The 26905-nt window shown below is 48.2% G+C and overlaps 1 protein-coding gene across 1 annotated transcript in view; it reads left to right on the forward strand.

Annotated features, from left to right (window-relative positions):
- STAB2 (stabilin 2) overlaps positions 1–26905 on the forward strand; it is a 944658-nt gene that overhangs the window by 192306 nt on the left and 725447 nt on the right. The window contains exon 9 of the mRNA XM_078674824.1: positions 755–888. Within this exon, the coding sequence (XP_078530950.1) occupies positions 755–888 (134 nt within the window). The remainder of the gene's footprint in view (positions 1–754; positions 889–26905) is intronic.

Below are 26905 nucleotides of genomic sequence, written 5' to 3' on the forward strand. Positions count from 1 at the left end.
AGGGCTTTAAGTGGGATGAAAAAAGTGTGTGGGGGGGTGGTTTCTCAAAGGGGCGTGGTCAATGTAATTAAGGGCGTGGCTTAAAGACACAAGCTAAAAATCTGCTCTTAGTATAGTGTGCCGCCCAATTTGTATTTTGCTGTTTCTGTCATTGCATTCAGATATATGATATAAGAAGTAACATCATTCCTACAGCAAATTAGGCCTATTGGCTTTGTCAATGGTTGTTAGTTGCGTAAGATAAATAGGCCGCAACTGTGGCTTGTTGTATTTAATATTGAAAGAGCTTCCACTTAAAGCCCTGGTGACACCATGACAATGTTTCTGCTCCTGAGTTTCACAAAGAGAAGGGAAATCCAGAGAGAAAATTACTCTTTTAAGCAATTCCCTTCCCCTACAACGCTCCCCTAGCATGATGTCATGCCGTAACTTCTCCACTAATGTTAGCAGTGTGACCTCGCGCACATCTATGTGCCGCTGTCACTGCAGTCCGGAAAAAAAACAGACCGCCTGTGCCAGGGCACAAAACAGAACCCGACAGAGACCTGTTTCGAGGCCTTCTTTAAAAAACTGCCAGTGCTCTGTACCAGTGAGACCCGGCCCACTTAAAGCCCTGCTCATAGGGATTCCCAACTCGTTGTGACTTGTTTACCTGTTTATACCATATCATAGGAACACAATTAAAAACAATCACAAAATGTATCTTCAAAGTCGAAAATATTTTAATAGATGTGTTTATAACTTTGTTTTTTAGTCTCACTGCGAATGCAAGAAAGGTTACAATAACTTTGTAGCTGGCCACGGATGCAGTTTGACGGACGTCTGTGCAACAAACAACCGCTGCAGCAAGAACGCAAATTGCTCCACTGTTTCACCAGGAAAAACTGAGTACGTTTCCTAACATTCATCTTTTTACTGTTATTTTATTTATTGTGTGGATTTAATTTATGAACGAACGGTTCTACACCCGTGTAGGAAACTAGAAACCAGCTCCCTGTGATAGAATCTTGCTGTGAAACAAAAAACAAGCTATTTTGTCTTTATTCTGTGCCACCACCTAATATGTTCACGCATTGCCATGAGATGTACTGCTGCTCACGATGGTCCGTGCTATCAGTACATGCACCAGGGCGCAGCAGTCTTGACTCAAAGGCCCTCATTATGAGTGGCCCCTGTGAGCGGTATTTATTGGATCTGAAATATATCTGCTGTCATTAGTTTTCCTTATCCGAATGGGGACTAACATGCATCTTTTGTTGCTTTCCACACAAAAACCCACACGTACCAGAATTTGTAAGGTATTTACCCCAACACATGTTGGCAAGTTTTACCTGCTGAAATTCACCCTCAGAAAATTGCAGATGGTGCAGTAAATTCCGCTAAACTTGTTATTCCAATCCCTGCACAAACATGTTTGCAAAAGGATTGGAAAAAGAACCCCACTTAAGGAGGGCTAAATACTACAGCTTCGAGGGGAGGTAGTCATTTGACAGGGGCTGTGATGTAGAAGAGCCATTGCTTACCATCTGCTAAGAATGGCCGGAAGTATCCTTGGAGAAGGACATGGAGCACCTTAAAGTTATAGTTTTTACCTGAATAATGATGCACCCAGGTGGATTAATCACATGTAAAAAAGACCGTCAAAAATTTATTTTTGGGGGTTTCAAATTGAGTAAGTGCATATGTTATACCAACATATGAAGATCTGGAAGCAGCGGGGATATGGCCAAGGAAGATGGCCAACAGGATGTGCTCTTAGGGAGCTCCCTCTCCCCGCCGACCAATCCTCCATTAAACATGCCTAATCTGCTCCACTGCACTGTTTTTGTCCAGGGGCTTGTTCTTGGGTGGCCTGGAGGAGCAGTGCGAGGGCTTTGTTCAGCCCGGACCAACACCTGCTGCTTTGGGAGCCCACGGGTTGTTGGGCCTGCCCGAGTGCCCGCACTTGTGATTGCCAACCCGGGTCTTGTCTGCAGTGCTCAGAGTTGCTGGCTCTCGGCTGCAGGCTGGGGACATCCCGCGGATGTGGGAGACATGACCTGTGGGCCGACCTGGATGCCTGCGACCTGCTGGGTGGCTGGCAGCCACATACTCTGACCTGCGAGATCATAAACCCACTGAGCGGGGAGAAGCCTGAGGGCAGTGCGGCTCGATGCGGCTTGGCATGGCATGGCCTCCAACGACCAGTGGAAGCTGAAGGCCTGTTGGCACGGGAGAATGTAATCAGGACTCCACTCTATCAGAGTGTGGCCTAGCAGGTGTATAGGTGGTGAAGGATTGGTGCTGTGCCCCCTCTAACATTGGGAGCTGCCAACAGCTACCTGGGAGCACCAGATCAACAGTGGAGCCCTCCTCATTTCTGTTCCAGATGACAGTGGAGCACTGGCCCGGCGCTATGGCTGGGATGCAGCTACATGGCCCGCCCCACGCGGAGCAGTGCAGTGTGCTGTGGGAGTCTCTGTTAGGTCCTCCCCACACCGGATGATTGGAGCAGAGGTGCTTGGGGGGTGCCTGGACCTTTTGGAAGGCTCTGGAGGGCGGGCTCTGTTTTAATAGTGGCTGTGACCCTGGGGACTGTCTATCTGCTGCGAGGGCCCTGGGCTAGACAGTGTGAAGGACGACTGGAGGCCGCAATGGTTCCTGCCATCAGGGGGCTCCAGGGCCTGGAACTGGAGTGTCGACGAGGGGCGGCAAGCACCTGCTCCTTGGGAGGTGAGTTCCTGGCTTGACAGTGGCCACTAGCATGGGGAAAGATTGATTGCGGTGTCAGACCCAGGGTAAGACCATCACCCATTACACCACCACATGCCATCCGCTCCACAGGATCCCTCGGCACAGGCAAGTGGCTTAGCCAGGGCAGTCGTCCTTGGAGAGTGAGGCAGAACCATCTAGGGCAGCTGTATTGGCTGCCATTCGGGGCTCTATGGAAGCCCTGGAGGGACTAGTAGCATGTGTATCAATGGAAGCCAATCTCCTACGTGCAGATCTACGCTAAGTAGCTGACCAGGTAGACAATTTAGAATCCAATATCATTACCCTACAATTGGAGGTCCGTCTGCTGAAGCAAAAGGTGTCTCAAATGCTGCTTGTCATGAATTCACTGGAAAAGGAGTTGAGGATGCCGGAGGCCACTCATGCCGAAACAATGTGAGACTCTAGGGATTTCCTGAAAGGGTAGAGGGCCAGTCAGCAGAGACCTTTCTTGAGGAATGGATGCAGCACACTCTGTGCCTTAGGGGCCTCTCAGACCTTTTAGTGTTGGAGAGGGCTCACCAGGCATCCGTCCCTTCACCGCCACCGGGGTTTCCTCCCAGGGTTCTCATTGCCAAGTTTATGAACAACGGTGATAGAGATTCTATCCTGAAGCCCACCAGAGAACATTCATCACCGCAAAGGAGAATCACAACATCGCCATATACCCAGACTACACTCATATGGATCAGGAGAGGGGCAAGTCCTTCCCTGTTGTGAAAAAGAAGCTCCGGTAAATGAACTTTAAATAAATGGCGTTATATCCTGTGAAACTCGGAGTAATCGCTGCTGGAAAATCACTCTTCTTCGAGCACCCAGAGGAGGTATGATCCTGGCTGGATTGATCTCCCCAGATCTCAGCATATCTGCTGAGCAATGTGGACCCCTTCCATGATTGTACATGGAGGGGCTTGAGTGGATGCACTTTTAGCAGAGATGGCTGCAAGCAGGAGCCTTGGGGGCTTGGCCGCATCGTGGTCAGAGAGGATGGTATCATAGACTCCACTGCAGATGATCAATCCTTGGCGCCTGAGAGCCTGATTACTGTGACCCCAGCTAGAGGCGGTGCCCTTTGTACTCTCCCACAGACCACTGACGATGTGCCTGAAAATGTGATATCCTGATCTGAGGAGTTTCTCCCTTTCCTACTGGAGGTGGAACTTGCTAGTACTATACATCAGGTTTGATCACCTTAATCCCACTTCTAGGGGGATTCTGCTCTCCTGAGACTAGTACATATGAGGCAGGTGGAGGTCGGTCAACGATGGGTCACACGCGGAATAATACCGAAAATGGGTCAACAACAACTAGCTGAGCTAAGGTATGCCTGCTAGCGGGTTGGAACCTGCAAAAAACTATCCCCTGTGCATCAGTGTTGTGGGGGGCGCACTACTATTGAATGGGGCGAATGGGAGCATACCCCCCTAATTTCTCTGTTTCGGTGTGAGGGAGTCATCCGTGGGTAGGGCATCTATCCCTCTTCCTTTTTGTTTTCATTCATTTTACTTTGAGATGATACTCATTGGTGTCTGTTGGGGATGCGAGGCATAGCAGCATTCGCCCCAGCACTATGATCTTATTGGACTTGAATACAGATGTTGTTCCAATATACCTGTCCGGGGGGTTCCTAATTATTTTTAATTGTTGACCTTCATGTTTATGCCATCAGGATGCAGGGAGGGATGTCTTGATTCACACTTACAAGTTTATATCCAGACATTTGAGGGGTCTGGGTATCTGAGGTGAAATGCTATCCAAATCATGTGTCGACAAAAATCCAATCTCTCTAACTCAGAAGCTGGTAAAATAGGTAGCGGTGGAAGGGACAGCTTTATTTTGCTAATTACTCCACATATGCCAGGGGGGTCCTTATATGGAAAGTGCCAGGGCTTCCTTCCGATCTTACATACATAGAGGGCAACGTTGAGGGGCGTTTCCTACTGATACAGGGGAAACTTGATGCGGTAGACATAGCCATTGTGAGCACTTATGCATCCAACGCAGACGACGGCAAACTATGATGGCAAACTAGGTGAGGACCTGGATGTCTGGGGTGGACTGTTAGATGCTTTCCTAGACCCCTCTAGCTTGCGCCGGGCCTCAGGGGATGAGATTGTAACTCCTCCAAGCCAACCTTAGATTAAATTGAGGCAGCACCAACACTTCCCTGCAGCTTCCACACTCTGCATTGCTTGCTCATGGGTGCATGGACTGACAATTACATTATATGTATTGCGTACTTGTGAATTGTGTTGTAGATTTGGGACTGTAGCTCCCTGTGAATAGGTTTCAGATGGGAAAGGTTTATTCATGACTCCTTGTCATTTTCTGTGTTGATGTTACCAACAACCAATAAAGAATGGTTACAAAATATATGAAAACCCACATCAAGAAATATTGACAGAAAAGGCTTAACACAACAAAATGTTCAGAAACAATGATGCAAATATTAGTAAAATGTGACAAATTAGATATGGAAAACTTTATGAACAACTAATGGAATTGGTAAAAGATGTCACGAAGGAGAAAAACCGAGAAATGAAAGAACAATTTGTTTAAAACATGGGGAAGAGTATTGGGGAATATGAAGCAGAAACCAAGGCGAGAAAGAAAAGGTTTCTGAGAGAAACAGAGATTGATAAACCTGAAAAATCTATACATACTCCAGAAAATGTAAAATCCTACTGAAGCAAAAAACAAGACATCTAAGAAAGAGGAAGATAATGGGGAAATGGATGGTGCCCCCAAAATGAGCACGAGTTTCAATTCATTAATCAAGACCGGAACAGGGGTTTAATGGAAAGGTGGCATAAAAGGAAAAAGAGAACGCCAAGATGAGGGGGAAGAGCAAAAATCAGCAACAGAGTTGCGGCAAGGACAGGTGAGTCAAAACAATTTAAATGAAGGGGGCAAACTTTCATTAATTTATTTGTCATTGAACTGACGAAAAAGAACAATTGATCTTGACATTCTGTCTCAGAGTCAGCTTTAATTAATGTGCAAACAGGATTGATCTTGCAAAAATTGAAAATGAGTAAACATTTTAAAGATAAAACTGTGAAGAAATAAACAGGTATGTGAGAAGAAATTGGAGGTCTTGCTATAGAAAACATGGACGACCTGGTTTACATTCGCAAATTTGGAAAATGAGGTGGAAGAGAAGAACCCACAATCAATCAATCAATCAATCAGTATATTTGTAGAGCGCAGGGTCTCAAGGCGCTGGGGGGTGGGTGGGGGTGCTGCTACTGCTCGAACAGGCAGGATTTGAGGAGTCTCTTGAAAGCCATCAGGTCCTGGGTCTGTCGAAGGCGGATGGGGAGGGTGTTCCAGGTTTTTGCGGCGAGGTGGGAGAACGATCTCCCACAGGCGGTCGCTCGACGGATGCGGGGGACAGTGGCAAGGGCGCGGTCGGCGGAGCGAGGCTGGAGGTTCGGGGTGTAGAAGGTTAGTTGTTCGTTGAGGTACGCTGGTCCGGTGTTGTGGAGAGCTTTGTGAGTGTGGGTGAGGAGCTTGAAGGTGATCCTCTTGTTGACGGGGAGCCAGTGCAGGTCTTTCATGGTGGGCTGTGATGTGGCTGTGGCGGGGGTGTCGAGCATGAGGCGTGCAGAAGCATTCTGTATGCGTTGTAGTCGTTTCTGGAGTTTGGCTGAGGTTTCTGCGTAGAGAGGTTTGCCGTAGTCCAGCCTGTTGCTGACGAGGGTCTGGGTGACTGTTCTCCTGGTACCAGTGGGGATCCATCTGTAGATCTTGAGGAGCATGCGGAGAGTGTTGAAGCAGGATGAGGCTACGGCGTTCACTTGCTGGGTCCTTGACAATGCGGAGTCCAGGTTGACTCCCAGGTTGCGTGTATGGTTGGTGGGCATCGGTGCAACTCCCAGTGCGGCCGGCCACCATGAGTCGTCCCAGGCGGAGGGGGTGGATCCGATGATGAGTACCTCCGTCTTGTCCGAGTTCAGTTTCAGGTGACTGTTCGCCATCCATTTGGCAATGGCGGTCCTGCAGATCGTGCTAGAGGGAAACAGTAGCTGTCTACTTTTTTAAAAAATCGCCGTATTTTTCGTCACTATTATTGTGGATTTACTTTTAATGTTTGTTTGATTGTATTGGTACTCAGGCCACCCGCTTACTTGCACATAAAAGAAATCCTACCATTACCACACGCTACTTTAGCGTGGCTCGAACTCCCAGACAGCCAACGTGCCATTTTGGTTGAGGGTGAGGCAGGCTTACTGCCGTCGGCAGGCGCCATCTTGGGAGGCGCTCTAGTTGTTAGATGCTCGGCAGATCCCACAGCCCAGCATAATTAAGTAGGAGAATGCAAGCGCAGAGGCGCGCCAGAAACAAGCCGGTCTGCACCCATCCGCGCTCCGGAGGCGCGAGGCGCCAGCAATGCTACCGGCTTTGAAGTTAGTCAAGGACGAATCACCTATGGTAGAGAAGAACTTTTGAAGCTGGGTAAGCTAGAATTTAAAGTCACCTCTTCCACCGCCCCCTTGAGAACTGATAGAAAGACCCTTGTGAGTGGGCTGATTAATAGCCGGTCACTTGTTAAACACTCCACAGAGGTCTCAGACCTGGTTGAGGACATGGGGCTTGACGTATTGTTTCTAACAGAAATACAGAGTCTACTGTTGAAATGGGATCTGCCTGCCCCAGTGGCTATAAAATCCTTCATAAGCCGAGAGCCACGGGCAGAGGAGGAGGAGTGGGGGTTATTTTTAAAGAGGAACTGGATTTTAGACTCCTACAGACTGATGAAGTTAAGGGGATAGAAATGATGGGGTTCTCACTACATTCTTCAAGTGGGAGTCTACTCACTGAACTGTTATGTTACAGGCCGCCGGGGGGTACCACAGATTATCAGAATTCTTTTGACACTATCACTAATCTTACGCTGGCACACTCTAGGATGATTATTTTAGGAGATTTCAATCTATGGGAAGGCCAATAGCCAACTGCGAGATCTGAGGCATACTTGTTTGAACTTGGATCTTACCCAGATGGTGGAAAGCCCAACACATCAAGGGGGGCATGTTCTTGATTTGCTATTCTCTAACCAGGATACAACCAGGGTACTAAATATAGTGCCCCAGAACTGGTCGGACCACTATCTAGTCCATTTTAGTATTAGGATGAGGTACTCAAGGGACAATGAGGGTCAGCAAAAGTCCTACCAGATAGGCAGGGAATGGGCGAAACTGGACAAAACTAGAACTATTGCATTTGACCCAGATGCTACAGGTTTTGCCCCCGCGATAACTGTAGAGGAGAACTACACAGTGTATACCAACTATATAACTGACACTTTAGACCAGACAATTCCTATGAAGAGGCTAAAAAACAGGAGGAAGGCCACTGCTCCCTGGTTTGATGAGGAGCTGAAACGGCTCCGCATGCTCTGCAAGAAGGTAGAGAGGAAATGGAGAAATGGATAGCGGGAGGAAGATAGAAAAGATCTAAGGTTGAAACAACTATTTTATAAAGAGAGCATCCTAAAGGCTAAGGCAGATTTTTATGCCAGTTCGATCGTACAAGCATCAAATGGGACAAAAGCGCTTTTCAAAATCATTAAGACTCTGTCCGCCCCTACATGTTTGGATAATAAAGTGACAGCATCTCAAAAACTATGCAATGAGATTGCTCTACATTTCCAGGATAAGATTGCAAAGATCGTGGATACTCTCCAAGTTAACAATAAGGTTCAACAACCTGATCCGGGACAGAGGAGAGTTGAGGATCAGAAACAGTTGATACTCTTGGACAACTTCCAACTCCTAACAAAAGCTGCATTTGACAGCTTGGTGGATAGTGTCTCTTCAGGTTCCCCGCTTGATCCCTTTCCTGCCAAAATCTGAAAGTCTTCGGGCCGAAACACTCTTCCTTGGCTGAGGCAAATTTGCAATCAGTCCCTGGAAGAAGGAGTGGTGCCGGAAAGCTGGAAACAGGGGGTGGTGACTCCGCTGATCAAAAAACCTTCACTGGATCCATCTTTACCGGCAAACTTTAGGCCCATCTCTCTCCTACCATACCCGGTGAAAATTTTAGAAAAAATTGTCAGCAGGGAACTGTGGTGCTTTCTGGAGGAGAACTTCCTGCTTGATAAAGACCAATTTGGTTTCCGCCCAGGTCATGGGACAGAGACGGCTCTGGTCACAATGTTGGATAACCTGCGCATGCGTGCCGACAACGGGAACGCTACTGTTTTAGTGCTTCTCGATATGTCTGCCGCATTCCACATGGTGAACCACATTTTCCTATTGGAAAGACTCAAGAAGATAGGTGTTAAAGGACGGGCCCTGCAATGGTTACAATCCTATCTAGCAGGACGACATCAGGTGGTAACATTAGCACCGCTCTCTTCCAATAAGCCACAAGTCATTCATGGGGTGCGGCAGGGCTCTGCGATCAGTCCCATTTCATTTAATGTCTATCTGCAGCCTTTGCTCCCCATCATAAAATCCTCTGGAATTTGTCTAGTCAACTATGCCGATGACACACAATTGGCGTTTTCTCTAGAAGGTGACCATGCCTTATCCATGGACTTGTTCCAGCAATGCATGCGGCAGACAACTGAATGGCTCAGAAGGAACTCTTTACAATTCAATGGTGGAAAGACCGAGGTGGTATATTGCTCCTCTGGCAGGATGTCCAGACAATTTCCATCTGAATTTAGGCTTACCCCAGAGGAGGAACCACTAATCCCGGTCAGCAAAGTACGTAATCTGGGGGTGCTGATTGATGAGGACCTCCAGATGGAATCACAGGCAAGCAAGACCACCAGTGTCTGTTTTGCCCTATTACGTATGCTACGGAAAATACTCCCTCTAATACCTAAAGAGTCTCGTTCACTGGTGGTAAACTGCACAGTGGGAAGCAGGCTGGATTATTGCAATTCCCTGTATTTGGGGGCCCCACTGTACACTCTCCAGGGGCTGCAAAGAATCCAGTCTGCAGCAGCCAAATTGGCCCTGGGCAGGCAACATGGCTCCTCTACAACTTTGGCTTTGAGGGAGCTACATTGTCTGCCATTAATGGAAAGGGTCCACTTAAAAGCCCTTTGTCTGGTCTTTAAAGCAGTGCACGAGTCAGGTCCAGTTCCGATGCAGGAAATGTTTACTTGGTATCATCCCACAAGGCAGCTTCGCTCCTCTAGTGCCGGTCTACTGACAGTACCTAGATTTAAGCGGTCTAGGTTAGGAGGTAGGGCTTTCAGTGTGGTTGGGGCTCGTCTGTGGAATACACTTCCCCAGAGTCTTAGACAGCTCAGTTCTGTACTAGAGTTTCGCAGGCACCTCAAAACCTGGCTCTTTCCCAAGGTTTAGCTCTGTCCCCTTCGGTTCTTGCTGCTAGGACCTGTTTCCTTCTTGGTCTTTTATAGTCTGAAGCGCCAGGATACCCGTGGGGTGACAGTACGCGCTATATAAATTGTAAATCAATCAATCAATCAATCAATCATTCCTTCGTGGAGTTTGTATTTGGCGGTGGTGGGGGCCTTGGTGAGGGAGAGGATCAGCTGGGTGTCGTCGGCTTATGAGATGATGTTGAGGTTGTGCGATTGGGCGATGTTGGTGAGCGGTGCCATGTAGATGTTGAAGAGTGTCGGGCTGAGAGACGATCCTTGGGGTACGCCGCAGATGATCTTGGTGTCTTTAGATTGGAATGGGGGAGGCGGACATTCTGGGTTCTGCCGGTGAGGAAGGAGGTGGTCCAGTCCAGTGCCTTGTCGCGGATCCCTGCGCTGTGGAGGCGTGTGCGGAGGGTGAGGTGGCAGACACTGGCAAAGGCGGCCGAGAGGTCCAGGAGGATGAGGGCAGTGGTTTCCCCGTTGTCCATCATGACCCTGATGTCGTCGGTGGTGGCGATAAGGGCTGCTACGGTGCTGTGGTTGCTGCAGAATCCTGATTGGGACGGGTCTAGGATGTTGTTCTTTTTGAGAAAGGAGGTCAGTTGTCTGGTAACGATCTTCTCGATGACTTTCGCCGGGAACGGGAGCAGGGAGATTGGCCGGAAGTTCTTGAGGTCCTTGGGGTCTGCCTTGGGTTTCTTGAGTAGGGCGTTGATCTCGGCGTGCTTCCAGCTCTCCGGGTAGGTAGCGGTCTCGAAGGAGCTGTTGATGATCTTGCGGAGATGGGTTGTGATGGAGGAGCTTGCTTTGTTGAAGATGTGGTGCGGGCAGGGGTTGGATGGTGAGCCTGAGTGGATGGTGTTCCTGATTTTGATGGCGTCTTCATAGTTGATTTGGGTCCAGGAGAGCAGGGGGTCGATGTGGCTGGGGGGCAGTGAGTCTGAGGTGTCTGTGTCTGTCGGGGGGCCTGGTTGCTGAAGCTGTCATGGATAGCGAAATGTCGTTGGAGTGGGAGCTGGGGTTGGAGAGTTCCTTCACGATGTTGAAGAGCTCTTTGCTGTTGTGTGCGTTGTTGTCAATGCGCTCTTTGAAGGAGGTCCTTTAGGCAGTTCAGATGAGTTGGTGGTGTTTGCGGATGGCGCTCTTGTAGGCTGTGTTGCTGCCCCGTGTCTGATTGTGGTGTCACTTCTTCTCGAGCCTGCGGCAGGCCTGTTAGGATGCCTGGAGGTCAGCGGTGAACCAGATGGATTTTCTGTTGGTGCTTCTATTCAAGGGTTTCTTGGTCGAGGCGAGCGTGTTGGGGCAGTCTCCAGGTCTCCGTCAGGAAGGCGATGTCTGGAGAGGTGGTGTCGGGTAGGTCTCAGAGTTCGATAGCGTGTTTGAGGGCGGAGCGGGTGTTGAGTAGAAGGTATCAGAGGCTGTTGTGTCCTACCCCGATGGGTGTAGTGGTGGTTTGGAGGCTGGTATAGCTGCAGTTCCGGAAGGAGAAGGGTCCATGGGTCTGCTTTGGGGTGGCCCGGACGCAGGGGTGTGAGCGGTTGTCGTTGAGTGCGTGGAGGGTGCTGGCGTCGTAGCGGCGTCTGGTGTCGTGGCCTTCGTGGGGGCCTGGAAGTCTGGCGCTGGGCGTGGTCCAGGCGCGGACGGGTGCAGACGGGCTTGCCTTTGGTGCGCCTTTGGCCCACCAGCGGCGCGGCCACGCAGTGGCCACCATAATAAGAGGAGTTGGGAGGGAGGAGCAGCTGGGAGGCGGGAGCGGGGCGAATGAGCGAGCAGGGGGGCGGGGTCGCAGGGGACGCAGTGGATGGAAAACTGGGCAAAGAGCAGGGGTACGGAAGGCAAGGGCACGAGATGCAAGGGGCACAAGGCAAGGCAAAAGGGCACAGAGGGCAAAACAGAACAACAGCAAATCAACAAAAGAACGGCACACAACAAGCAGTGAAAACACAGTTGAGGCAGAGGGGCCTCTAACCTATGGCAGCGGCGGTGGCAGCGAGCACAGGACACGGGCACACAGGTGGTGCTGTGTGGCGTGGGGGAGCGACCTGCCTGTGAACAGGGTCAAGGGTCGCTCTCCTCACCACGCAGTGGCCGCCATAATGAGAGGAGTTGGGAGGAAGGAGCAGCTGGGAGGCGGGAGCGGGCGAATGAGAGAGCAGGGGGGCGGGGACGCAGCGGCAGGAAAACTGGGCGAAGAGCAGGGGTACGGCAGGCAAGGGCACGAGCTGCAAGATGCACAAGGCAAGGCAAAAGGGCAAGGAGGGCAAAACAGAACAACAGTAAATCAACAAAAGAACGGCACACAATAAGCAGTGAAAACACAGTCGAGGCAGAGGGGCCTCTAACCTACGGCAGCGGAAGTGGCAGCGAGCACAGGACACGGGCACACAGGTGGTGCTGTGCGGCATGGGGGAGAGACTTGCCTGTGAACAGGGTCAAGGGTAGCTCACCTCACCATGCAGCGGCCGCCATAATAAGAGGAGTTGGGAGGGAGGAGCAGCTGGGAGGCGGGAGCGGGGGGAATGAGCGAGCAGGGGGGCGGGGACGCAGCGGTGGGAAAACCGGGCGAAGAGCAGGGGTCAGAAAGCCGGGGCACGAGATGCAAGAGGCACAAGGCAAGGCAAAAGGGCAGAGAGGGTAAAACAGAACAACAGTAAATCAACAAAAGAACGGCACACAACAAGCAGTGAAAACACAGTCGAGGCAGAGGGGCCTCTAACCTACGGCAGCGGTGGTGGCAGCGAGCACAGGACACGGGCACACAGGTGGTGCTGTGCGGCGTGGGGGAGCGACCTGCCTGTAAACAGGGTCAAGGAAGATATGATAATAAAAACAAATAAAACTATATGTTGGTGGAAAGTCCAAATCTGCACCAGATTTACCAAATGACAAAATAGATAAATATAGCAAATTGATAACAGCAGATGTAAAAAATAGAAAAGACAAACATGAAAGAGATATCACAGCAATGTAAGGAAAGAACATAGACACGTTATCCAAGACCTAAAAAATGACAAAGAAATAGTAATAAAATCTTCTACTAAAGATACTACAATAATACCCCAGGATAGTCAAGCTTATGAATAAGAAGCAATGAACCAACTCTGAGATCGACAACAATATGCTTTAATAGCGAAGTAAGAGTATACTAGGTCAGTTTTATCAATAATGAGAAGCTAGTGAATTTAAATGAAAAAGGTCTCATTGAATACAATGAGTATGGTTTTGTGAAAAGAGTAAACTAAGATACCAGTTATATATTTCATACTAAGAGTAAAACCAAGCCACCTGGAAGATCAGTAGTGGCGACATGCGTCAACTGGCAAATGCATCAGTGTATATTGACTATTTTTGGTACCCCTAGTAAAAAAAAACTTACTCTTGTATATACAGGATATTATGGATTTTCTATGAGGGATTCATGAAATGATCTCACAAGAAAAATAGTTATTGATAACATTATATGTTAATGCACTATACTTGAGAATTAGGGGTCTGAATGGTATTAAGGTATACAGATATTATTAAAACACTTCTTAGAGAACAACTATTTCCTGTTCAAGGATGCTGTGTGTCACCAGCTTAAGGGGTCTGTGATGGGATCCTATTTGCACCTTGCTATATGAAATTGCTCATGGGCTGGTGGGAAAAACAAGCAGTATAGACAGAAGCAAATGAAATATAGATGAACAAAGGTGAGACGTTGGTTAAAACAAATGTACAGTGTATATTTACTGTGGGAAGGAGAAAGAAAATAATATTGGATAACAATGGTATTAATTTGAAATTTTCATTCGAGATGAGGACAAGATCATCTGGCTGGATTTCAAGGTGGTTCTGGAGAATGGAATGATAAATACTTCAATTTATAGTAAGTCCACCGATGGAAACGGTATAATACATGCAAAGAGCCAACATCTACCGGCTTTCAAGAAAAGCATCCTATATGGAGAACTTATAAGAATAAAAATAACTGCAGCACAGAGGAGAAATACCAGAATGAAGAAAGCAAACAATAGAAAGATTTAAACAGCGATAATATACAAATGCAACATTAAATTAACTAAAAGTAAAAAGTAAAAACGAAAGACAGAAAGAAACTTCTTACAAAGAGTTAAGAAAATAAACCATTACAAGAAGAAAATTAAAGTAAAATAAATCAGAAAGATCATCAATAAAGACTGACATGTCTCCCATTAAAGATGAAATAGGAAAGAGTGCACATATACATTTGGAAGATCAAATCATTGAAAGACACATCTGTAGTGTCATGTGAGTTAGAGATGACTGGACTGTTTTGTTCCCTGACGGACTCCGTAGAACAGTAACCTAAGTGCTAGGGCGTGTGGGCATAGAATTTATCTGCAGAATGTTCGGTTTATGGTTACACACTGTGGAATAAAGACATGTAATACCAAGCTGTGTGTGTGGTGTGATCACTTACATGTACCCAGGCTGGATAGGATGCTACAGGTGGTGACGAGATAGAGGATTTTGTAAACCCAGCAACCCGAAAAAACAAAAGTGCTCTGCTGCGGTCCAGCAAACTGCTTTTGCGTGCCATGCATGCCTTAGTTGAAGTGAAAGTTGACGGTTGGTGTATGTGGAGCCAAAGCACCACTCCAACCAGTGCAAGGCCAGTGAAGAAAGTAAAGGCTTTACATAAAATGTGTTTGTCGTTGGCTAGAAATTTGCTGGTAAAGTCGAGACAAGAAATATTGCACCACAGCATAACAGAACCGTACTTAATATTATAGAAAACACTAAAGACAGTGATTTCCAGGTACAGAAAGTGCAACAAGCAACGACTAGCAAGTGCAAGAGAATGCTGGGAGTAGAAGCAGATGAATGCAGAGAAAAAAGAGTAAAAAGAGCCATCATACCACAGCCTTCGTAAGTTGTGAATACAGAGATGGCGATCCCTGAAGCAGACACCACAGACGGTGTCAGGTACATTCCGCAAAACTCAAACAGCCTGATTCATGAAGCGAAATAGCGCCCGCAATGGCTGCGAAAACGCAATTGCGGGTGCAAAACACGGAATCGGCATTCAAGTACGAAATAGCGAAATCGCTAAAAAATAATAGCGATTGGAATAGCGATTACGCTGTAATAGTCACAGACTCCGGGAAGTCGAGCATTAGCGATACGGAAATAGCGACCAACCACGGAATCTGCGAAATGAATAGCGAAACGCAATATTGTCTCAATCGGCATTCATGAAAGAAATACATTAGCGAAAAAGCGCTAAATCGCACGTTTGCGCGGCGCAATTTAAGGACAACTCAAAGCAGGTGGTAACCATAAAAGCCATGATGAAGCAAAATTTGAAAAACTGTTAGCCAATCACCAACAGGTCCAGGCCTGACCAATCACACATAAGGACATTCAGCAGCAGCATTAGGCGTTCCACAATGCCTGGGATGTACATGGTGGTGAGGCGGCGAAGGCTACAGCGAGCAGCACGGAGGAGACGCATGAGGCAGGCAAGGATTTACCGGCAGCGGGTCACCTTGCTGGGCCAAACCAGAGAACAGATTTATGCAAAATACAGGCTGAATGGGGAAATGATCACCTGGCTGATACAAGAACTCGACCCCATCATGCAGCACCCAACAAGGCGAAACAATTCTGTGCCCACACATGTGCAGGTATTGTGCAGCCTGCACCTCCTGGCCTCCGGCAGTTTCCAGGGCATAGTAGCCGCTGCTGGGGGGATATCCCAGCCCACCATGTCACGCTGCCTCCACACTTTTGTTGACGCCATGCTCAGCCAGCTCCACCGGCACATCACATTTCCCACGAGCCAACAGGAATTGGACCTCACAAAACTACAATTTCATAATGTTGCCCATTTTCCCCATGTCCTCGGCTGCATAGACTGTACCCACGTCGCCATCTGCCCACCAGCTGGCACGGAGTATATGTACCGCAACAGGAAGTCCTACCACTCCCTCAACATACAGATGGTCTGCAATGCCAAGACCATCATCACTGACATTGTGGCCCAGTACCCAGGGAGTACCCATGACTCCTTTATCTTCAGGCACAGCGGACTCCACACACGACTGATCAGGGGAGAGTTTGGGGAAGGACACCTACTTGGTAAGTACACTTTGTCGACAATGTCACATTGCTATGAAGTAACTGCGCTGCACAGGCAATCAACATCTGCTCCTCTCATTCAGGTGACAGTGGCTACGCCCTACGGGAATACCTCCTGACCCCTTACCTCAACCCTGCCACACCTCAGCAACGGCGCTACAATGTTGCGCACATCCGGACAAGGAACTGTATTGAAAGGACATTTGGCCTGCTCAAGAGCAGGTTCCGTATACTGCACAAGACAGGTGGGGCCATGTATTACAGTCCTGCAGCGTGCTGCCGCATTGTGGCTGTCTGTGCAATGCTTCATAACATTGCAACCAAGCGCCGGATACCAGTTGACATCTCAGGCAGTGAATCTGAGGGGGACGACCGGCCACCAGCACATGCGCACCATGCACGCGGGGAGAACCCAGCTGAAGGCCACAGACGTCGCAACCACATCACAGCTAACAATTTCTAGCCCACCCCCTTCCCCCACCCCACATATCACAATTGCATGCAAAATTTAATGATTACACAAGGCGAATGTGTGCAGCAAAATAAATGTATTTGTTTGATTCACAAGAAAAAAGGGTCATGGTAACAACTATTTACAAAATACAGTATTCCTGCATACTGCATGTAAAGGTTCATGGCAGGCTTAGCTTCAGCCTGCGCCTGTGTCCCTGACACAATGTCATTGGCGCCTCCGGCGCACAATTCCCAGGCGCCTGTGAGGCTCTTCCTCATCCTGGGCAGCTGTACCAGGCGTAGCCCTGGTGCTGCGCCTAGGTGGGGGGGCCTGCGTGGCAGAGTGGCTGCTCACACTGGAGGCACCCTCACTCACATCGTCTCCCCCCACAATGGCCGGTAGCACAGGTGTATGCAGTGCGGTAACGGCGGTGGTCAAGTGCTCCAGCACCCGGGTAATGTCCTCGCAGCACTGGACCAGTTGGTGCTGCTGGGTCAACGAGCGCCGCGACAGCTGGGTGGTGGCATTTGCTGCCACATAATTTGAGCGACTATAGGTCGACAGCCGGCTCAACAGCTGGTGGTGGCGCCTGCTTGCAACACTGCGGTGCTTCACGAGTGCTGCAGTATTGTCCTCCATTGCCGCCGTCATGCGGTCCATGGCCGCCGTCATGCGGTCCATCCGCTCGCCGACTCCCGCCACATTGCGGCCAATCTTATGCAGCTGGAGCTGGATGGTTCCTTGCTGCTGCGACTGGCGCTGGTGTATTCGGAGCATGCGCCGCTCCACGCTCATGCAGGCATGGAGATGCCCATTGCCCCTCCTGCTGGTCGGCCGCTGTGTAGCGGATGTGGCTGGCCCAGATCGTGTTGGACGAGCTGCAGGTGGTGTAGCAGCTGGTGTTGCAGGTGCGGCAGGCACTGGAGGCACATTGGTGGGGTGCCTGGCTCTGGCAGCCGGTGGGCCTGCAGATGTTGCAGCAGGTAAGGTGGGGGGCCTGGCCTTGGCAGCCGGTGGGCCTGCAGATGTTGCAGCAGGTAAGGTGGGGGGCCTGGCCTTGGCAGCCAGTGGGCCTGCAGATGTAGCAGCAGGTACGGTGGGGGGCCTGGCTGCTGGTGTTGGCGCAGCGGCAGGGGCTGGTGGCTGGGTAGCGGGTAGGGATTCCTCCTCCTGGGCCTCCTCATCAATCAGCAGCCTCTCGCTGTCACTGCTATCATCCGCACCTGTGAGGGTAAGTGGATACTCATTAGGTGCATGTGACTGTCAGACGTGCAGATGTTACATGCATGCTGGGTGTCATTCCCTGGATGGCTGTGGATTTGCGCACTTTGGAACCTTTCTGGCCGCATTGTGGTACTACTACATTGTGGACATACTACGTCTCCCACAATGCCTCAGGGCATTTCCTGATGCACAACATAGGCATGACTAAGGGCCAATGAGTGAGCCTATTTGGTCAGGGACGGTCATAGGGGACAGGGTTGGAGTCGCATGCCACTTACCTTGGGTGTCTTGGGTGGGGCGGGAGGAGTCCAGAGGGGTCACGCCAACACACGCCTCCCTCTCCAAGGTGTCCTCTACCTGGTCCTCCAGGGGGGTGTTGGGTGGGACAGTCGGTCCACCACCTCCAGTGCCTGATGCCTCACCAAGGCGCTCCGCCACCCTCTCCTTGGCACGCCCTCGGAGGTCGTACCAGCGCTTTTTCAGCTCCTCCAACGACCTGTTCGCAACGCCCACAGAGTTGACGCTGGAGGCAATCCCCACCCAGATCCTCCGCTTCTCCTGCTCTGGGACCCTCCTGGAGTTGGCACCAAAGAGCTGGTCGTGGTTGGCCACCACCCCTTCTATAAGGTTCTCCAGCTCCTGCTCGGAGAACTTTAGTTTGCGCTTGCGGCCAGCGCTGTTGCTGGGGCCAGGCAGAGGTTCGTCGGACATGGCGGTCGCTATTTCGGCCGGTTCGGGAGTCGCTAACGGAGGTTTAGCGGCAGCTTTCCGTCGTGAACACTCGAATGATAGCGTCACTGTGGTGTTTGGGGGTGGGATTTGGCTGCTTCCTGGTTGTGATGTCATCACGGTGCTCGGAATGCGTCTTCCCGTTTTCCAGATCCCGCGAGAATGCGACTCGCATTCCCGATCGCACGGAATTGCGAGTCGCAATCCCGAGCGATCGGGATTGCGAGTCGCAATCCCGATCGCAGGTAGCCGGAAATAGCGATTATTCTGCGTTTTTTGTAGGTCGCTAACGGCTTTAGCGCCCGCGTGCAAGTCGCTATTTTTTCCCCGAAAAGTACATGAATGCCGTTTTGCGTTTCCTCAATAGCGAGTCGCTATTAATCGCTATTAGGGACACGCAAAACGGCCCGTACATGAATCAGGCTGTAAGTCCTTAAGAAATTAAACAGCTCCAATGGTAACGTGAAAAAAAGCCACAAGAAGCCACAAAAGTGCAGATTGGCCATGACGATCCTGAAGCAAGCGAGTTGCAAGGGCTTACAGATGGTATGAATGGTGCAGGTCCAGTTGAACAGGATATATTTTCGTCAGTAGGAGCAATAACTGGTTATGATGCCCCTGCTTTCATAAAAACCACTGCTTCCCTTTAGTACTGCCAAAAAACAGAATATTGGTGACATATGAATGTTGGAAGAAGCAAATAATAAAAAATCATTTGGAATTTGGAGGGTGAAGGAGTCAAAGAAGTGATGAAGAAAATACCACACGGTGATGAAGTGATGTGCTGTCGAATCAAAGAAGCATTAAACACCAAGTTCAATCCAATGCCAAATGTCGACTACAAAAGGTACATTTTCAGTCAGGAAAGGCAGAGAACTGGTGAAACGAATGATTACTTTGCAGAAAGACCTTATTCACTCATCAAGCATTGCAAGTTCAATGAGCCCAAAAATAAAGAAGTCATGCGTCTCAGAATAATAGATAGTTGTCCCTCTGATTCCTTCAGATGAATGCTCAAAGAGACACTCAGCTTGTAGCGAGTACTCATGGCTTCTAGAGCTGACAGACAAGCAGCTAACATTTGAGCAAGAATTGGCCAAAATGAGTCCTTGCTGAGTGTGAAAAGCAAGCTGAAACACAAGGCAATAAAGCAATGTCTCAAAAGAAAAATAAGTTGTGTTTTTGATTTGGATTTTCCTTTCCACATGAACGTAAATGTCCTGCCATTGGACAGATATTCAAAGGCTGTGGGAAAGAGAACCATTTTGTAATGGTTTGCAAAGCATGAGAAAGATCAAATGCATTGTGTTGAGAAACTGTTAGACCTGGCATCTTTGGCGTGGTTTTCCCTGATGTTTTGCCTCTACCTCCTGTGTTTTTGATGCTGTGCTGGATTTTGTTTATGCTGGCTTAGATGCTTTGGGCACTTTGCCACTGCTGATCAGTGTCAAAGTACAAGTGTTCCCTGGGTAAATTGATATTGAGATTGGTTCTCCCTGATTGGCATATTTGTTTTACCACTAGGTCCCTAGTAAAGTACACTGAGTGTGCCAGGGCTGGTGAATCAAATGGTACTGGTGGGCTTGCAGCACTGACTGTGCCACCCACATGATAAGCCCTAAAAAGAGGTCTCAGGCCTGCCACTGCAGTGCCTGTGCACAGTTTGTTAACTGCCAAGTCAACTTGGTAAGTGCACCTACTTGCCAGGCCCTACCCTTCCCTTTTCTTACATCTAAGACACTCCTATGGTAGGCCTAAGGTACTGTCCTGGGCAGGGTGCAGTGTATGTGAAAGGTAGGACAAGATGTGGTGTGTGTAACATGTCCTGATAGTGAAATACTGCCAATTCCGTTTTTAACTATTGAAAGGCCATCTGGCCCCATAGGACAAAATGGGGAATGCTTTGTAACATTTTTCAAACATACATTCCCATAGGGATAAGATTGAAAAGTGGAGTTTGGTATCCTTGAACTCAAGATTTAATAACACATATTTTAGTAAAGATGTTTTTTAAATTGTGTGTTTGAAAATGTCACTCTTAGAAAGTGGCTACTTTCTTGTTCAACCTTCCAGTGTGTTTGAAAATGCCACTCTTAGAAAGTGGCTACTTTCTTGTTCAACCTTCCAGTGTGCCTCTTCCTGTTTGTGGATTGACTGTCTGTTTTTGAAGTGACAGTGGCTGGGGAGGTGCAGTGACTCCAGGAGTCTGAATGAGTCAGCACTAGGCTGAATAGGCCTTGTTAGATTTGGGGGTCTCTAGTTGGCACAGGTAGGTACTTGTGACAAATAGGGACCCTTGCTTCTAGTCAGGATAAGGGGACTACACTCCTAAAATAACCCCTGCTCACCTCCTTGGTAGCTTGGCACTAGCAGACAGGCTTATCTCAGAGGCAGTGTGTAAAGCATTTGTGACCACATACAGTAACCCAGTGACAACACTACAGATGGACACCACACAAGGGGGCATATTATCAACACAGGCGATAAAATTATCGCTTGGTTTATCGGCAGAAAACTGCCGCTAAAGCCGCTTTTGCGGCAGAAAACTGCCGCAAAAGCGGCTTTAGCGGCAGTTTTCTGCCGATAAACCAAGCGATAATTTTATCGCCTGTGTTGATAATATGCCCCAAGGTTTTTATATAAAAAGTAAGTATACTTTATATAGAGTTACCACAAGACCATGAACAACAAAAATACACAATACTGTTACTTTAAGATGGTAGATTTAGCTTAGTTAAGTTCAGTCCTTAAGATGCAACACTTTGCGTCAATGTACCTTAGGTTGCGTTGCGCTTCCACGACAAGCAATGTCGCAGCGAGGAAAATGCGGCAAAGGTCAAGTACAAAGAAATAAAGACGTGAAGATCTTCCAGATGTGGCATGCTTCTCCACGGATGCGAGAAGTTCTCGATTCAATGCGTGGACTGCAGCCGCGACACCGTTGTTCAGCGATGCAACGGCAACAGCTCCAACTGTGGCACTCTTCTCCCACGATGCGTGAAGCTTCCGCGCAATGCGTCAACTACAGTGGCAACATCTACGATACGACGGCAGCAGCTCCGACGGCGGCGCGCTTCTCGGGGATGCGAGACGCTTTTCTTCGATGCGGTGCAGTGTGACAGTTCCAGCGGTGACACCATCCTTTGGAGTTGCGACGCAGGCACAGCGAGGCGACACGCAATGACCTTGTTGTGAGACTCTTCTCTTGATGCGGTGCAATGCGACAGCTACAGCGGCGACATCCTCCTTCGGAGTTGCGACGGCAGGCACATCGACGTGACACGATTCTTCCTCGATGAGTCGCGCTTCCAGCTCCTTACAACACGCAGTTAGTCAGAAGGCTCAAAACAGCAGCAGGCACTTCCACATGAACTCTGGGGAGCTGGGGGTGAAGACTGTTGTCCCTGAGACTTCAGCAGGAGGCAAGCTCTTTTCCATGCCCTTGGAGATCCTTCACAAGTTGAAAGCAAAGTACACAAAGTTCCTTTCTCCTTCCTTTGGCAGTAAGGCAACCACTGCAGGCCAATCCCCCAAGTAGCACTTCAGCTTGGGAATAGTCTCTCCTCAGTTTCTTCAGGTTCCTCTCCTCAGTAAAGGTTTCTTCTTGTAGATCTAATTTTATGGGATCAGGGTCCCAATATTTATACCCCAAAATCCTTTGTTCTCTGAGGGGAGAGGGGCCTTTGCGCAGTCCAAACCAGTTCTGAAGCACTTTGTTTACCAGACTTCTCCTTTCCTTTCACAGTGCAGGGCAGAAACATCAGATGCCCCACAGTAGGTGGAGCCAGCTTTATGGGAGGCAAGTACAGTCCTGGAGCACTTTCTTGACAGGACTCCTTCTCTTCTTTCAGTGTGCAGGGCAGAGACAGCGGCCGCTCCCCAGGAGGTGGAGTCAGCATTGTGGAAGGCAGGCACAGCCCTATTCAAGGTTCAGGTGCAACTCCTCCCTCCTATCTAGATGCAGATCTCTCTATTCACCACTGGGCTGACTCATCCTGTCTCTTGGAATCCATGCGCCCTGCACTTGGGCCTACCATAGGGGTGACTTATAGAAAGAAAAGGGAAGGTTTAGGGACTGGCAAGTGGGTTCACTTGCCCAGTCAGCATGACAGTACCAGACTGCACACAGGCTCTGCAATGGCAGACATTAAACACATTTTACAAGGCTGCTTCTGTGGGTGGCACAACCAGTGCTGCAGGCCCACCAGCAGCATTTTGGATTTACAGGCCCTGGGCACACTCAGTGCACCTGACTAGGGTCTGACAAGTAAACCAAATAGCCAAACATGGAACCACTGATCAATACATCAATTTACAATATGGAGCATTTGCACTGTGGCACTGGACAGCAGTGGCACGGTGCTCAAAGCATCTAACACCAGCAAAAATACATGAGGCAACAGCAAAAAATGGAAGGGAGACCCACGCCAATGGTGTCAGGTTTAACAGGCCTGATCTGCATTTGGAGTGGTGGGAGGAGTAGCACCTGTACCTGAATATTGCTGTGCCTTCCTTCCACAATGCTGGCTCTTCCCCCCCCCTGTAGTGTGTCTGAAGCCAAGGCTCACACTGACAAAGGATGTTGTTGTGCACTTACAGAGTGTCCCCCAGAACTGGTTTGAGCTGGGCTCAGAGCCCCTTGCACAAAGAGAACAAATACATTTTGGGGTATAAGTATCAGACCCAAAACCACAGACTTTAGATCATTCCTGGAATTCAAGAGGAACCTTTGCCAAGGAGAAAAGCTGGAGAGACTGAGGAGAAGTATTGCCCTTGCTGGGTGTCTGGGGTTGGCCTGCAGTTGCTCTTTCTGCCAAGGAAAGGAGAAGGACTTTGCTGTGTGCTGTGTCCCCTGTTTGAAGGAGATCTCCTGAAGTACATACAAGTGTGCTGGTCTCCTGTTCTGAAGTCTCTGGGACACAAAGACTTCACCCCAGCTCCCATGAACTCTGCTGATGTGAGTTCTGACCTGCCAATAGGTGCCTGTGCCAGTTTTGGGACTCTTGAGGTTGTTGCTGCTGTTTGGGAGCTGTAAGCAAGAAGAAACGCAAAGAAGTACAAAAATCGACGCATCAAGGGATCTCGGATAAGAGTACCGACACAGTGAAGCTCGACGCCGCTGCATCGATCACGACACATCCTGGATTTCCATGCATCGTGCCTGTGCAGCAAGGTCTTCCAACGCATCACCTGTGGACCGGAACTGCCACGAAGAATCTACGCATCACTCCCCGTACAGACTGGATTCGACGCAACCCTTCCTCTTCGTGCAGCGGAACTGTTGCATCGCCTCCCCAAAGTCTCAGGAGTGTCGCATATCTTTGTTTTCCGACGCTGCAGCTGTTTGGCTTGTGAACTTTAGCACATCCACAGGTACTTTGGTGAAAAGTCACGCATCAATAGTATACTATTGTACAAATTCCTGAAACCTTTTTAAAGTCATATTTTTAACAATGTATGTTGGATTTTTGGTTGTTTCGGTCTTGTTTAGCTTAGATAAAGATATTTTATTTTTCTACACTGGTGTGGTGTCCATTTGTGGTGTTTGCACTGTGTTACTGTGAGTGTTGGTACACATACTTTACACATTGCCTTTGGGAGAAGCCTGTCTGCTAGCGCCAAGCTACCAAGGGGGTGAACAGGGGATATCTAGAGTGTGCATCCCCCTTACTCTGACTAGAAGCAAGGGCCCCTATTTGGACAAAGGTACCTACCTCTGCTACCTACAGACCCCCATTTCTAACGGAAACCACAACAAAATGGATGGCAAAAAGTTCCGGAGACATTCCAACCACACCCACAAGGCCAAGCCGCAACATCAGTTGAGGCAAGTAGAAACTGAATGATATTGATTGTCATCAAATTACTCGTCTTAAAGTTTGTCATGGTCATTGTCGAGTGACGGTGAGGAGGATGGGCATGCAATGCCAGTGCTGACCACTGAACGAAATGTGCATGTATGATTAGCTTCTTGCAAGGAAGAACGTCGGTCAAAGCTAGATCAACGAGTGAAAGGGCAAAATGAATTTGGACACTGTCCCAAAATCACACTGAAAGTGAATTGGTGCTCCATACCTTTTCTCATGAGGTGCGTCGATAAACATTATGCCAGTGGAAAAGTACAATGAACAGTCTACAGTGGCCCGTTTAACACTGTCAAACACCAAAGTGAATATGAGGGGTGCTTCGATGCCACTGTAAAGTAAAGGTTCATTTATAGCAACTGTGAAACATAAAAAAATGAAAGAAAAAGCACCAATTCATGTCCTGCCAGGCACTTGATAGAGTGCATTTTTACTCCGTTTCACTATGGCTGCTGACATGAAGCTGATTTCTGTATACTTCAACGTCCATGCCTATCATGATATAGGGAATCAGTTTCCATCATAGTTTCATGGACTCAAAAAACTTAAAGAAATGAAAGTGCAACTTCACATAAATGAGTACATCCGTCCTGTTGCTCAAAGACATAGTCAAATTGCATTTCACTTACAAGAGGCTGTTGAGAAAGAAATTGAGACATTATTTAAACATGAAATCATTGAGCGATCTCTGGTCCGACGCAATGGGTGTCCACCATAGAGGTAAAGCTGAAGAAGGACGGTGGAGGTGTTGCGCGCTTCAGCGTTAATATGCGCCAAGAGAACAAGGCAATTGAAGGAGAATGAAATCCAATACCACACATTGCTGACATGATTAAGCAACTGAATAGAGCCAAAGTCTTTTCCACCTCAATTTGAACTAAGGGTATCACCAACTTGAACTGGAAGAAAATTGCAGGTATATTACTGCCTTTTTGGATTATTTAGATGTAACAGTCTAAGGGGCACATGCATCAATATTGCATTTTGTGATTCCTTAATTTGCGCAAAATAAGGAATCGCAATTAAGGAATTGCAAACTGCAATGCATCAAGAAATTGCTATAAAATTACAGCCTGATTCATGTAGGTAAATTGCACTCGCAAAGGGCCAGATTCTGAGAATCTGGCCCTTTGCGAGTGCGATTTTTGCATTTGGTATTCATGATACCAAATGCAAAAATCGCTATTTAAGAAGTCGCAAATATGCGAGGAATAGCATTTAAGGAATCTCTAATAGAGATTCCTCAAATGCTATTCATGAAACATCAAGAAATAGCGATTTTGAACTTTTGGGCCCGCTATTTACCGACAGGTCAGACCTGTCGGTAAATAGCAAAAACTCAGAAAAATGCTTTTAAAAGCATTTTTCAAAGTTGCATGTAGCACACACACATGTCCTTTGGACATGTGTGTGCGCAACACCTGTCCAAAAGTGCATTTTAGGGGTGCTACAGGGCGTCCTTTGGACACCCCTGGCACCCTTAAAATCGCTATCTTAGTTGCGAGTAGCAAATTGCTACTCGCAAATCCCCATTCATTCTTATGGGCCTCTTGGCCCATAGGAATGAATGGGGAGTATTTGCGAGTAGCAAATTGCTACTCGCAAATAAAGAACATGTAGGAATCGCTATTTAAGTAGCTATTCCTACATGAATGCCGTTTTGCGTGTCCTCAATAGCGAATCGCTATGATTCGCTATTAGGGACACGCAAAACGGCATGTACATGAATCAGGCTGTTAGTGATTTCTTAAAATTCCTTAATTGCGATTCTCTAATTGAGAATCGCAATTAAGGAATACCTCCCCATCCATTCCTATGGGCCTAGAGGCCCATAGGAATGAATGGAAAGACATTCTTAATTTGCAATTCACCATTAGAAATTCGCAAATTAAGAATGCAATTTCAAGGGTGCAGGGGTGTCCACAGGACACCCTGTTGCACCCCTGAAATCTGCTTAGAAGTACATTTTGCACACTCACATGCCCCAAGGGCATGTGTGTGTGTAAAATGGAACTTTGAAAAATGCACTTTAGTGCATTTTCAAACTTTTCGCAAATTACCATGAAGGTCAACTTCATGCTAATTTCACCCCTTATTTGCGAATTCGCAAATTTTTAGAGTTTGATCCATTGCAATTAAGGAATCTCAATTTGAGATTCCTTAAATGCAATCGCAATTTAAGAAATCGCAATTTTGCGATTTCTTATATTGCGAAAAATAAAAAAAGTTAATGCATCCCAAAAATGGAAATTGCATTCGCAAACGGCCGAATTTTGCGATTCGCACCGTTTGCTAATGCAATTTCCTTTGATGCATGTGCCCCTAAGTTTCGGAGTGTCCTCAGCTGAGGAACTCCTTCAAGATGTCATTTGTTGCATAATACAGCCAGTCACAAATGCTTTCAATTACAGTGATGATATTACTAGTTTTTGG

This window comes from Lissotriton helveticus, chromosome 1_1, assembly GCF_964261635.1.
Source record: "Lissotriton helveticus chromosome 1_1, aLisHel1.1, whole genome shotgun sequence".
NCBI lineage: Eukaryota > Metazoa > Chordata > Amphibia > Caudata > Salamandridae > Lissotriton > Lissotriton helveticus.